We start from the raw sequence: 13,044 nt of genomic DNA on the forward strand, positions 1-13,044 counted from the left end.
CGCATTGGTGCTATGGTGGCACCTTTTATAGCACAAGTAAGATAACGTCTTTTTAGTAAACTGAGTGTGCTCTTAAAAATAGATGCTAGGCAAGCAAGTTCAGATAAATCATGTAGGCTGTGTTTCATTTCCAAATAACTGTGAATTCAGGCTTAAAAAAAAAGGTGGTGAGACAGATACGTTGAAGTTATGGAGGAGCTTCCCAGCCACAGCAATATTATAATTTTCAACACAATTAGAACTTATACCGAATGGAGTTTTGGTTGCAGCACTGAAAAATTGGTAAAAGTGGACTGGGTTGGGAGAAGGGCAACTAGAGTGATAAAGATTCAAGGATATTTTATTCCTATTTTCATTCAATGTGCATCAAAGAAGATGTGAGGAAAACTGTAGGGTCATATGGCAGAGGATCCCCATAACAAATAATTCTGACAAGCACTATTGGCAATAGTTTTGGCAAACATTACTGGAAGGTATTCTGTTGAGCAAATACGCTGGAGAAATATTGCAGATTCTCAAGTTCCGACATAAAATTTTACCTGAAATGTGTTTACCTCTAGTCAAGAGCGAAAGGGTATGATCCAGCCCAAACTAAGCACAGATCCTTTTTCATTCAATGAAAACAATTCAGCACATTGTGAACTCACTCATTGAAATTGATAGGGTTTTTTTGAGCTTTGTCCTAATAGAACAAGAAAAATGCTGATTCTGGTGTGGGGAAGAAGCAATCTTGCCACAGTGTGCAATAGCCAAAATCTACAGGCATGCTTCAACCCACTAGATTTATATATGCCTCTTGTGCTGTGCTATAGCCAGAGTAATTACTTTTGATGAAGCTAGAAGGGGATTCCTGTAGTTAAACTTAAAAAAAAAAGTTTGTTGCATTACAGCATTTGTACTAATTGTTTATTTCTAGGTGCTCATGAATGCTTCTTTCTTGGGAGCGCTTTGCCTGTTTGCTTCCGTCTGTGTTGTATGTGCAGTCTCAGCTTTTACTCTACCCATAGAGACCAAAGGAAGAGCACTTCAGGTTGGTAAACCACCAAGGAGAGAGAACAAAGCTCCTGGCCTTGCAAAGGGTTCAAGGGGCATCTTCCCCTGAACTTCCTAAAAAATGTAAAGCCAGGAGCCCTATAACAGCCACCTGTCAGAAACTGACAATCTTAAATGTCACTTAGAGAGAGAAAAACAATCCTTTCTACATGAGCCAAGTACAAGTGGCCTTGGCCCTCAAGGGAGATTCATACGCTAAAGTGGCCTTCTAGGTGCATAGCTGATGGAGGTTTCTCCAAATAACACAATGCTTGCAAGACAAATTTTTGGGTGAGCAGCCATACAAAGAGCGTACAGTGGATGTTCAGTATTCACAGGGATCTGTTCAACGATCACAATGAATGGTAAAAGTTGCAAATACTGGGTGGCAGGGTTCTGCTGCCTCCCAATAGCAAAACAGACACATTTCCCACCAAATTTAACGGTGCAATGATTATTAGGATCATGGTGTCATAGGAGTAAAAACAGGCTGGGAAATGCATCAAATGAACATACTGTAAATAAGTCAGGTCAGAAATCATGAGTCTGTGAATGGTGATTGACTGCAATGTTAGGATTTTCAGGTACTAACATATAGCCTGCAGGAATGATAAACTCCAGTTTCCATCTTTTAAAAGTGAATCAATAAAAAATGTACATGAGCTAGTTGGATATGAACAATCCACAACAATAATGAAAGGCACTGAACCACAAAGCAAACTGTTTACGCAATAGTTAAATGCCATTTTTTTAAGCGTTAAGTTCTAACCATGAATTGGAACTACTCCCGCCCCCAAACATTTTGCATTAAGGACAAAAGTAAGATAGATAACTCCCTTGTGTACTGAAAGTGCTCCATAAATAGTAGACTACAATTTGATAGCTGCTTTGGGTTGCAGTGCTAATATTGATCTGAACCAAATTAAAGTCCTCCATCACTGGACTGCAGCTGTGATTCTGAAAGATTTTCTGCACCAGGACCACAGTGGCATGGTATACTAACCCTCCACATTAGCACGTGAACCCACTTGCCATGTATACTACGTGATTTTTCTTCATGCCACTTCAAACTTTAAGAGGAAAGTAGGAAAGATGCCGAAATAGAAAAACCCACCCAAAGGATCACAGATGCTGGGGATAATAGGACCTTCATGGATAAAAGTCATGTAAGACATGGGCCATAGTAAGCAGAACTGGGTGAGACTGAGTGAAAAAGGTGGCTGGATCCAACCCCTTAACAGTATTAAATGTTAGCTACAAAGCTGACACATTTTCTGTGCAATTGTGGTGAGCTGTTAAACTCGAGTTTTTTAAAAACTTCCTTTCTAGCAAACAAAATGAAGACGCTAATGCTGGAAAAAGGCAAGATAAGGAACCTGTTAAAATGATCCAATTGACAGGAACCATTTTCCAAGATAACAAGAACTGTGTGCTTTCTGATATGCCTTTCCCTAAAAACGTATATCGCATTGTAACCTGGTTCCCTTCCCTTAAATAAAATAGCAAAAATAAAACATGCCTACTGTCATGTTTAAAACAGGGCTGGTTTCTATTCCAAGACTGCTTTTGGTACAGGAGCCAAAAATTTGAAGGGAAGAAAAATTTTAAAAATACATGGAATACTTAATCTTTTGCTTTAGCCTGACTGATTTCTCTGGATTTTAGCCAAGGTGATGGGGGTTTGTATATAAAATGGAAAAAAAGCAGAAAAGCAACTGATCAGAGCAATGGTTCAGGCACATTTTTGTGCTATACTGAAGATCAAACTATACAGTCACCAAGAACAGACATGCTCTTTACTGCACTAGGCAACCAATGTGTTCGTAATGAAAGAAATCTCAAAGCATCTTAACACAACATGTTTCAGCTGCTAATTCAAGAAAAGCAGAGTGATTACTTCTAGTTTACTAGGCAGGCACAACGCAGAGATCATGAGATAAAAAATTTCCTTTGCAGAAGACACTATGAAGCTGAATTAAGGTTTTTAGATGTTAGGCAGCAGAAAACTACTAACTGGTACAAGTTTTGTTTTTAATATGATTAAAATAAGACTCATTTAAATACTTTTCAAAGTAATTTAATTCATTTTTTCCACTCCTTACATTTTAGCACACAAGTAACTCTCTAGGGGCAACTACAATTCCATTGTACCAATCAGAATCCTAGGACAATATCAAATCATGTTCTCCCCCCCACCCATCCCACCCCCCAATGGCTATGTACAGACAACTGAAATTACGGCCAGTCACATGCCTTTGGTAAACTAATGTCTGGTGGATTCACATTCTCTTGAAAACAGCAAACGCCATTAAATTCAATTCCATTTTTTTTTTTTTACAAATCTTTTTTAAATAAAAGATTTGAACAACAGTCCCTCTGGAGTGGTGGAAGAATGAGCTTCCAAAGAGGATAAATTTTATAGAAATATTCTAAGGTCTCCTAGATGCTTCAATTCTTGGTAGTACGAAGCAGCGAAGTATGAGTCTCAGTCCACAGATGTAGAAATCATCTCAAAATTTCCTCCAGAAAATGAATGTTGATAAATATCAAATTAAGAAAAAACACCCTCTTAGCAGTTGACACAACCAGTTCATTTAAAAAACTGACGTTCTTCCCCTTTGAGGCGTTTCTTTCGGGGCTGTACAAAGTCATCATCTGAGTCATCTGTTAAATCTGGACTACGTCTATTAGCATGGCAATAGGGTTGGGCAGGGAATTTCCTGTCAGGATAAATGCTCTTCAGAAGTTCCTCAAAGTAAGCTTCCAGTTTCATGCCAGCATCAGCCACTTCTGAATCAGGCTGTTGGAGAAATTCAACATACCGTCAGGTTTTCACATTTGCAGTACCATGACATTAAAAATAGACTCTTCAAATTAACAGTCAAGATGGAATAATTTGTGTTTCTTTTAAGGGAAGGGGGACCCAACACTAACAGCTCTTCTGTAACAAGGGCATTGTGGAAATACTACTTTATGCAGACAGTGATTAAAATGTGGCATTCACTGCCAGAAGATGTAGTGATGGCCACAGGAATAAAAAGCTTTAAAAGGAGATTAGATAGATTCATGGAGGGTAAGTCTATCAATGGCTACTAGCCATGGTGACTGAGGGGAACCTCCATATTGAAAGGCACTAAAACTCTGAATCCTAGAGCCAGGAGGCCACATCAGGGGAAGGCCTCAGCCTCTATGCCCTGTTGTTAGCCCTCCAGAGGAACTGGTTGGACTAGATGGACCGACCTTTGGCACTTACCGTGAAGGGCCCTTCTCCTCTGAGGTTAGGAGGACATCTCCATAGGTTAGTCCCATCATTGGGAGGCAGGAAATATTTTTTCTCCTTCCTGTTGGCGCCTTGGGAATAGCCCTCCCCCTCAGTTCTGGGACTCCGTAAGCAGTGAGTATCGACTAAGGCTAACTCCCCTGCGCCAAGCAGGTAAACTTCCAACATTAATGATAGAACTATAAAACAGTAGGCTACCCGGACAAGGTTTTGGCAACCCTTATGGCCTCAAGAAGGCAGTCCACCATTTGCATTGATAATACTACTTGGAAGGAGTTTGTGTGGTGGACTAGGAGGAAGAAGCTGGATCCTCTGTCTCCTACAATGGTGGATGTCCTTTCCTTTTTACAAGACGGTTTGGATTCCGGCTTGTAGGCAGCCACCTTACGACGGCAAGTGGTGGCATTATCAACCATCCTTCCTCACATAGGAGGATACAGGATGACCAAGCACCCCCACATACAGCTGTTTCTACAAGGGGCAACAGCCAAGCCGCCTCAGATACACAGGTTCCCAAACTGGAGGCTACACACGGTTTTGACAACCCTTACCAAAGCGCCATTCGAACCTCTCAGGGAAGTCAGAATGAAGTGGCTCTGGATGAAGACGTTATTCCTGGTGGCGATAACCTCAGCATGGTGGGTCTCAGAGCTGGGTGCTCTATCAGTAAAGGCCACGCTCTGCATCTTCCACAAGGATAAAGTGGTACTTAGGACCGATCCCACCTTTCAGCCAAAGGTTTCTTCCGCTTTTCATTGTGCTCAAGAGATCTATTTACCTACTTTCTGTCCAAAGCCACAACATCCCAGAGAAAGACTATGGCACACCCTTGATGCCAGACAGGCATTAAAGATTTACATTGTGCGCACTGAATCTCTACGAAAAACGGACTTCATGTTCATCAACATCTCCTTTCCACATACAGGAAATCGTATGTCCACGGGTTCCATCAGCGCAGTCCTTAGGTCATGCATCACAGAGGCCTACAAGGCGTCGGGAACGGAAATTCCCAAAGGGATAACAGCCCATTCCTTGAGAAGTGCGGCAACCAATGTGGTGTTCACGAATCGAACTTCTGTCGAGGAGGTCTGCAGGGCCGCTACTTGGACGTCGGTATCTACCTTCATTCGTCACTACAAGCTAAACACAATTGCGTCAGCCGCCGCAGCATTCGGAAGAAGAGTCCTTCAGCACATTCTCCCTTCGGCTGGCGATGATGACCCACCCATTTAAGGGACACTGCTTTTGGAGGTCCCATGGAGATGTCCTCCACCTCAGTGGGAGAACGACCTTTGGCACTTACCGTGAAGGGTCCTTCTCCTCTGAGGTTAGGAGGACATCTCGGCCCTCCCACTTTCATCATCGTCCTTTTTCCTGGGTTTCTCTGTGCTGTTCTCTTCTTCTTCTTCTTCTGTGTTCTTGTTCTACTGTTTTATAGTTCTATCATTAATGTTGGAAGTTTACCTGCTTGGCGCAGGGGAGTTAGCCTTAGTTGATACTCACTGCTTACGGAGTCCCAGAACTGAGGGGCAGGGCTATTCCCAAGTCGCCAACAAGAAGGAGAAAAAAGTATTTCCTGCCTCCCTAAAGGAACGATGGGAATAACCCATGGAGATGTCCTCCACCTCAGTGGGAGAACATTGGTCTGATCCACCAGGGCTCTTCTTACATTCTTATGGCATACAATTTCTTGTAAGTCAATAGCATGTACAGTAAGTACAGAGTAAGCATTTAAGCCCACTGGAACTTCCTATCACTAGAGGTGGCCAGTTCCTTGGTTAAGGTATCTTAAAAGAACTTGTTCATCAGGAGTGTCAGAAGACTACCTCCGCCAACGCCAGCCTTAATGTGAGAGAGATTTAATTTCTCTCCTCCATCTGGGTATTCCCTATTGCTATTAAATGTGGTGGATGTAGAATGGTGTACTATAGCTCAATCTCGTCTTGGAAGCTAAGCAAGGTTGGTACTTGGATGGCAGACCACCAACAAATTTTTTTGCATAGGATGGCAATGGCAACCCACCTCTGTTTACTCACTTGCCCTGGAAACCATATGGGGTCATCATAAATCAGCTGAGACTTGATGACACTTTACATGTGCTCACACATCAATTAAAGAATTTTTTGATTCAGCTCTGTCATGTAATATCTTGGTCAAATCTAAATGTTCTGGATGGCTTTTGTCAGGCTAATCATTATAGAAGTTTGCACCTGAGAATCATAGGTTTCTAATTATACTCATAATCTCTCTTTCTAAATATATTTTTCTCTTGTCCTTGACTGAATACCAGTCTCACTCTTCTGATACTCCTTTATACGTTATTTTAGTTTCCCAGTTAATGTATTTCCTGTATTCTGAAATTGTCAGACACCTCTTCAATTGTATTCAAATGTATTTCCTGTATTTTGAAATTGTCGGGGAATCAAAATCTCCTGGATATTCCAGGCCCCAGGAACATCAAGTTTGCAGTTACCAGGGCCAGGGCGTTTTCGGTGGCGGCTCCTACCTGGTGGAATGAGCTCCCAGAAGAGATCCGGGCCCTGCGGGACCTGGTTCAGTTCCGCAGGGCCTGTAAAACAGAGCTCTTCCGCCAGGCTTTCGAGTAGGAGCCGCTGCCACCATCATCCGCCATCATTATTCCATCTGCGCCCCCTTTCTTCTTAATTCCGCAAATTGACCATCTCTGGAGCGGACAATACCAGGGGCATGAGACGTTCCTGGCAGATGGGACGTATATTGTTGTTATTGTATATTATTATCACTACTGTTTGTTGCTTAGCATAAATTATCTTGGAACCCCATCTTGAATCTTATAGTTAAATATCCTTGGAGCACCGTGGAAGGAATTTTTAGTGAATTGTATTTATTGTATTTTATACTGTTTTGTGTTGTTTTATTGTTTTAACCTTGGCATTTATGCCCCTTGTGAGCCACCCTGAGCCTTCGGGGAGGGCGGGATATAAATTTAAAAATAAATAAATATAAATAAATAAATAAACTACCTCATGGACGCATCAGATATTAACCAGAAAGAGGTATTCACTGACCTCGACCTGCAGCAGGCTCATTAATAGGCCTGCTAGCCGTTTTCAGCACTGGGTTGCTGACAGTCTTTGTGAGAACCCTCACATAATTCTGGCCAGAGGTCATGAAAGAGGAGAGCTGCAATTATATTCCACACACAACAACAAGCTGTGTCCCTCTCAAACTACCGTAGCACCGAGAATCAGATTCCCTGACAAAAAAACCCTTCCTTTCCTAGACGTTTGTGTGTGTGCACGCACATGATAGTATTTCCTAACCTCATTAAATTCAGCACAGTTTTGGAAGATCTGTCGGAAATCAGCTACAACATCTTCTGGTTTTGTGTACGATGGGTGATGGGCTTGCAATCTATTTTTGATTGTTGACAAGTCCATTGGCTTCTTAATAATTTTGTAGTAGTCAGGCACCTAAGGAGAAATATACCAGTATTCTCAGAAATTGCCCAATGTATTTTCTGCGAAACTGAACACCTGAAATTCAGAACTTCAACAACTGAATTCGGTTCATATATGATTTCCATAATTAATTAAAATAAATTGAAGGAATCTATATTAGATACTAATTAGCTCCATATTATTTAGCTCAACTGTATGCTCTACAGTTCTCACAGCCATTGTACTCCACTTAATTCTGCAATCACCTCAACATAGTAAGTCCCCAATGAGGCCCTTGAAGCCCAAACATGCCCTTGAAGGCAACGTTAGAATAGCCACCGTTGTACAACTTGTTCTAGCATACATCACACATCTTTATACAGTCATTTGTTCTAACATGTGAAGAGCTCCTATAGCTTAATGAGCTGCTCCATACGAAGTTCACAGTGAAGCACAGTTGGAATTTAACAGTGGGGAAAAAAATCCTTTTGTGCCTGGGATACAGTCCAAAAATAAAACTGAGGGAAAAACTGAAAGGCAAAAAAGAAAATGCATATAAAAAGCACAACTAACTCAAACTATAGCAAATAATCTATATGATAGAAGACAGACATGCTTCTCTAATGACACTTGTATACAAACACTCTGCTATTTATTGCCACATGAGGATACTTGAATGGTACTCAATTACTTGAGAGATACTCAGTTACCAAAAAAGAAAAAAAAATCAACCCCAAATGTCCAAAATACAATACAGAAGAAAGAAGTGATAAACAAATATAGTGGGGTGGCTCCAATGCAGTTTCTGCAGGTGCAAGGACTCTCGGAGGTATTTTGGGGTGCTGCACGATGGGGGAGCTGCAAAAGTTCTTGCACCCATGAAAATGCTGCACTGGATTAAGCCCATTATACACTTAAATAAGGGGAAACGATATGCTTAGAATCAAAGAGAAATAGAAATGGCTGCTCATGGTCTACTGACACTGGTTGTTCGTATGGCAAGTTTTCTTCCTGTACCATTAATAAAGGTGTGGTTTGTTATAGTTAAGTAAGACAGTTCTGCATCCTGCAAAAATAATGATTTAGATGATGTCCCAGTGAAGGCTAATTCAGTCTTGGGTTGTATTAAAAGGGCCATAGCATCAAAATCGCAGGTCATAGGCTCTCTGTATATTGCCTTGGTCAGACCTCACCTTGAGTACTGTGTGCAGTTCTGGAGGCCTCACTTCAAAAGGGTGCAGAAGACAGCAACAAGGATGATCAGGGGTCTGGAGACTAAGCCCTACGAGGAAAGGCTAAGGGCCTTGGGAATGTTTAGTTTGGAGAAGAGGAGATTGAGGGGGGACATGATTGCTCTCTTTAAATATCTGAAAGGCTGTCATTTGGAGGAGGGCAAGGAGCTATTCCAGTTGGCAGCAGAGGATAGGATCTTCCTTCTCAATCCACGTAATTGGGGGTAATTTTGTAATCTTTCTGTTACAAAAGGAAACTGAATGGGTTTTTAAACAGGGCACTGTGTTTCCAACAGTTATAAATTCTAGTTCACATTTGGTCGATTTTGTTGTGCTTTTTTGCTTATAGTACTGACCAGTCTTTGGAGACAGATCAGATATACTATATAACTCTTCAAGTGATAATTTATTTAGACGTTAGTGTTAATTTACTTTCAAAGCAAAATCCTGACCTTGCCATTTTATTACATTCTAGATGTACATAGATAGATTTGCAACCAAAAGGGATAACTAGGTTACTAGTTTCAGTTCTTGCCCATTCAGAAAAGGTACATTGGTCTCTTGTCCAACTAAACAGCTGGACTCTCCCCTGATCCATACCAATTAATTGTGTTCTCATTAAAAAAACCCTGAAAACTCCCCCCGCAAGTTGGTATTCAAACCGCTTCTCTAGCATATAACCATTCAAGACAACAAAATACACTGAATCCCCTTTAGGGTTTACTTCAATGACATTCAGTCAAGATATAAAGACAGAGACCCCAAGCTGAGTTACTGCCTCAATTAATTTGTTTTGAGAAATACATTGTCAGTTTAAAGAATTATTAGCTCAATAAATGACTTGGGGGGGGGAACACTCATCCATAGTTCAACTGACATGCTAGTTAGTACCAATGTTGGAATTATTTACTGCACCTATAATAGCAATTTGACTGATGATGGGTGCCAATTTATATTACAAAATTCACACGGCAAATAATAAAGAGACCAGCATACCGTAGGAGGGACAGGATCTTGAAAAGCAAGGCTCATTTCGTGGCAGTAAAGGTACAGCAGTAATCTTTCACACTTCTGTATAAGAGAAAAGGTCACAGTCACTCAGAACACCAACATGAAAAGCTAAATTGGGAGTTTCCAGAAAACAGCTTCTATCCCGATAAGAGGTGCCTCTGCTGAAATTCTACCATTATGTGGTTCCTTTCCCACTTTCTCCCAACAGAAAATCTTTGATATCAACACATTTCCAAGACATAATGAGAAAATGGAGTTTGAATAGACAATGTGTGCATGTCAAAGAGAAAAGGCATTCCTCTGGTTAAGGAGCACATTTCCTAAAACGATGAAGAAAACTGTGCACGGTGCAACTCAATAGTCCATGCTTAAAACACATTATTACATCTTTATGAAAACGGTTTCATATAAAGGAATCTGAAAGATTTTAAAACAGTTTGCCAGAGTAAGGTATAAGTTTAACTCAAGAGTTATACCAGAGCTCATTTGAACATGTTTCACTGCTTATTAAGTGGAATCTGGTAAGTAGTAGTGTTGGTCTGAAGCAGCAGAACAAAGTTTGAGTCCAGTGGGGCACCTTTAAGACCAGCAAAGTTTTATTCAAGGCGTTAGCTGCCGTGTGCATGCCTACTTCATCAGGCATAATGAAATGAAACCCACCAGTCCACACACTCACAGATAGGAGGTAAGCGGCAAAGCAGCATAATGAAGATGTATAACAGATTCAAGGAATAACAAGCATAGTTTATTTGGTTCCATTTGTCTGGGTTCAACTTTGGAGGAGAAAAACTGTTAGGGCAATAAATACATCGAACAGGAGACTGATGAGCACATGCATCTCATTTCATTGTGTCTGACGAAGTGTGCATGCACACGAAAGCTTACACCTTGAATAAAACTTTGCTGGTCTTAAAGGTGCTTATTAAATGGTTACCCAAGTACACTATACATTTAGTCAGGTATAATCATATTTCTGCAAATATGTCTGTGTAATGATACCCTTATAAAAACTGCAAAAGAATGTAGATCACCCAGGGGTGGATTAAGACTCACTGGTGCCCTAAGCACTGACCAATCTTGGTGCCCCCCTCCTTTCCACACTGACCCAGTCCATTTTAGTTGTTGACCTGTCTGACCAGATATACAATGCAGGTTGCAGCAGTAACACAATATACTGTACAAACTAAGCTTTTCACCCTTTCCCCAACTTTGTGGTGCCCCCTTTGGCCCTGGTGCCCTAAGCATGTGCTTAGTGTGCTTAATGGTTAATCTGCCCCTGAGATCAACCCCGACAGCCAATGTGGTGTACGAGACAGAGTGTTGGACTAAGATCTGTGAGACCCAGGTTCAAATCTTGGCTCTGCCATGGAAAGCCACTTGGTAACTTTGGGCCAGTCACACTCTCTTAGCTTAACCTACCTTACAGGGCTGTTGTGAGGATAAAATGGAGAAGATAAAATGGAGGAGAGGAGAATGATGTAAAAGCTGGTCTGAGTCCTCAATGGAGAGAAAGGTGGGGTATAAATGAAGTAAGCAGGGGTCATTTCGTAGAAAAAGAGCTGCAGGAGCTCATTAGCACACCTAATAAGCTATTAGCATAATAGCTCATTAGCATATGCCACGCAGCCCGACATCACCGGAAGTGATGTCAGAAGGGGGAGCAAAAGGGGGGGCATCTTCAAAAGCCTCCCCTTCCCTTTCCCAGCCGGCCTGTTGAGGCAGTGAAAGCGAAGAGAGAAGGGCCGTAAGGTGCAACCCCAGAGAGAAGGTGAAACTTTAACCCCCTTCACTTTTTGCCCCCCCCCCCCCCCCAGCCTGCCTTGGCAGGCCAGCTGGCGGGGAAGCAAAGAGAGAAGTGGTTTAAACTTTAAACCCCTTCTCTCTAGAGTTGCGCCGCCATCTTTCCATTGTATTCTATGGGGCCATAGAAGGAGCTCGGGAGTTGAAATCTGGGGGTGGGGATTGCCACCACCATCATTTGTCCCTGCTCCTGGGCTCCCAGAGCGGCGCTCTGGTGCGCTCCGGGCCCAAACGATCCCTGGAAGTAAGTAAGTAAATAAATGCATAGGTGAAAGATGTCTTTGGGGTGCATTCTCACATTCTTGATGCCTGTTTTTTAAAAAAACTACTGATGTATCATATTTATTTTTGTCACTGACTTTATTTCCAAAAATATAAAATGAACATAATGCAATTAACTTATATTCTCACCCTACGATCTTTAGGAGACAATCCAACATTGCCTTCTAGTCTTCTTTTTTCTTCGGACATATGACTTGGGCCATCACAATCATATTCTACTTGTGGGTTGGACAAATCACGGCAGAATGTGCAAATCCACTCTCCACTAAAGTAAATGCAGAAGACAGGCAGGTCTCAGTGTGCATTCTTGAGTTCTGAAAGCTCCTAGGGAAACACTTTAATCTATAATGAGTTTTAGAAGAAGATGCCCAAATAGTGAGAGATTTAAGCCCACCCCCAGAGTTTCTCGTGCTTTGTACCTTGGAAAATTCCTGAGTGTGGGGACATGGCAAGACAGGTGAAACACTTTAGGGCATTTGTCACAACACAACAGCTCTCCTCCATTCTGACACACTGCACACCAGTCCTCATTGGGGTCATCATCTTTTCTACCGTCTCCAACATGACCAGACCCTATCCATGCTCCCTTGCCACTGGATGGCTGGTCACCTGTACTGTCCGGTGCTTCTGTTCTGAAGACAGTTTCTTCAGAGGAGTGATTACGATTGCTGTTCAACAGCAGCGAGGTAAGCAAATTTCTAGAAAAACTGGTCTGCAGAGAAAAGGGGAAAAAACAAGAACATAGTTTAACAAAAATATAATGCAGGGTTGTTTTTTTTAAATACACATGCATCTTTTTTTAAAAAAAACTGGAAGATGTCTCTTTTACAACAGGGCAGTTATAACCCAGCCAACTGAATCGACTGCTTTAACTAGTTCAATGTATGATTTTAGAAATTGCCTAATAATAATAATAACAACAACAACAATAATAATGTGAGCCATCAAGTCACAACCAACTCATGGCAATGAGGTTCTCAAGGCAAGC

General features: G+C 41.6%; 2 protein-coding genes across 2 annotated transcripts in view; one reads left to right on the plus strand and one right to left on the minus strand.

Annotated features, from left to right (window-relative positions):
• The window catches only part of SVOPL (SVOP-like), a 45,199-nt gene extending 41,627 nt beyond the window's left edge, over positions 1-3,572 (plus strand). The window contains exons 14-15 of the mRNA XM_015417213.1: positions 917-1,030; positions 3,495-3,572. Coding sequence (XP_015272699.1) covers positions 917-1,030; positions 3,495-3,572 — 192 coding nt within the window. The remainder of the gene's footprint in view (positions 1-916; positions 1,031-3,494) is intronic.
• Positions 3,130-13,044, minus strand: part of TRIM24 (tripartite motif containing 24) — a 69,073-nt gene continuing 59,158 nt past the window's right edge. Inside the window, 5 exon segments of the mRNA XM_015417215.1 lie at positions 3,130-3,832; positions 7,615-7,764; positions 9,960-10,034; positions 12,186-12,321; positions 12,476-12,768. Of these exon segments, the coding sequence (XP_015272701.1) occupies positions 3,623-3,832; positions 7,615-7,764; positions 9,960-10,034; positions 12,186-12,321; positions 12,476-12,768 (864 nt within the window). The 3' untranslated portion in view covers positions 3,130-3,622.

The sequence above is a fragment of the Gekko japonicus genome, unplaced genomic scaffold, assembly GCF_001447785.1.
Source record: "Gekko japonicus isolate JY-2015 unplaced genomic scaffold, Gekko_japonicus_V1.1 scaffold1482, whole genome shotgun sequence".
NCBI classification, from domain to species: domain Eukaryota; kingdom Metazoa; phylum Chordata; class Lepidosauria; order Squamata; family Gekkonidae; genus Gekko; species Gekko japonicus.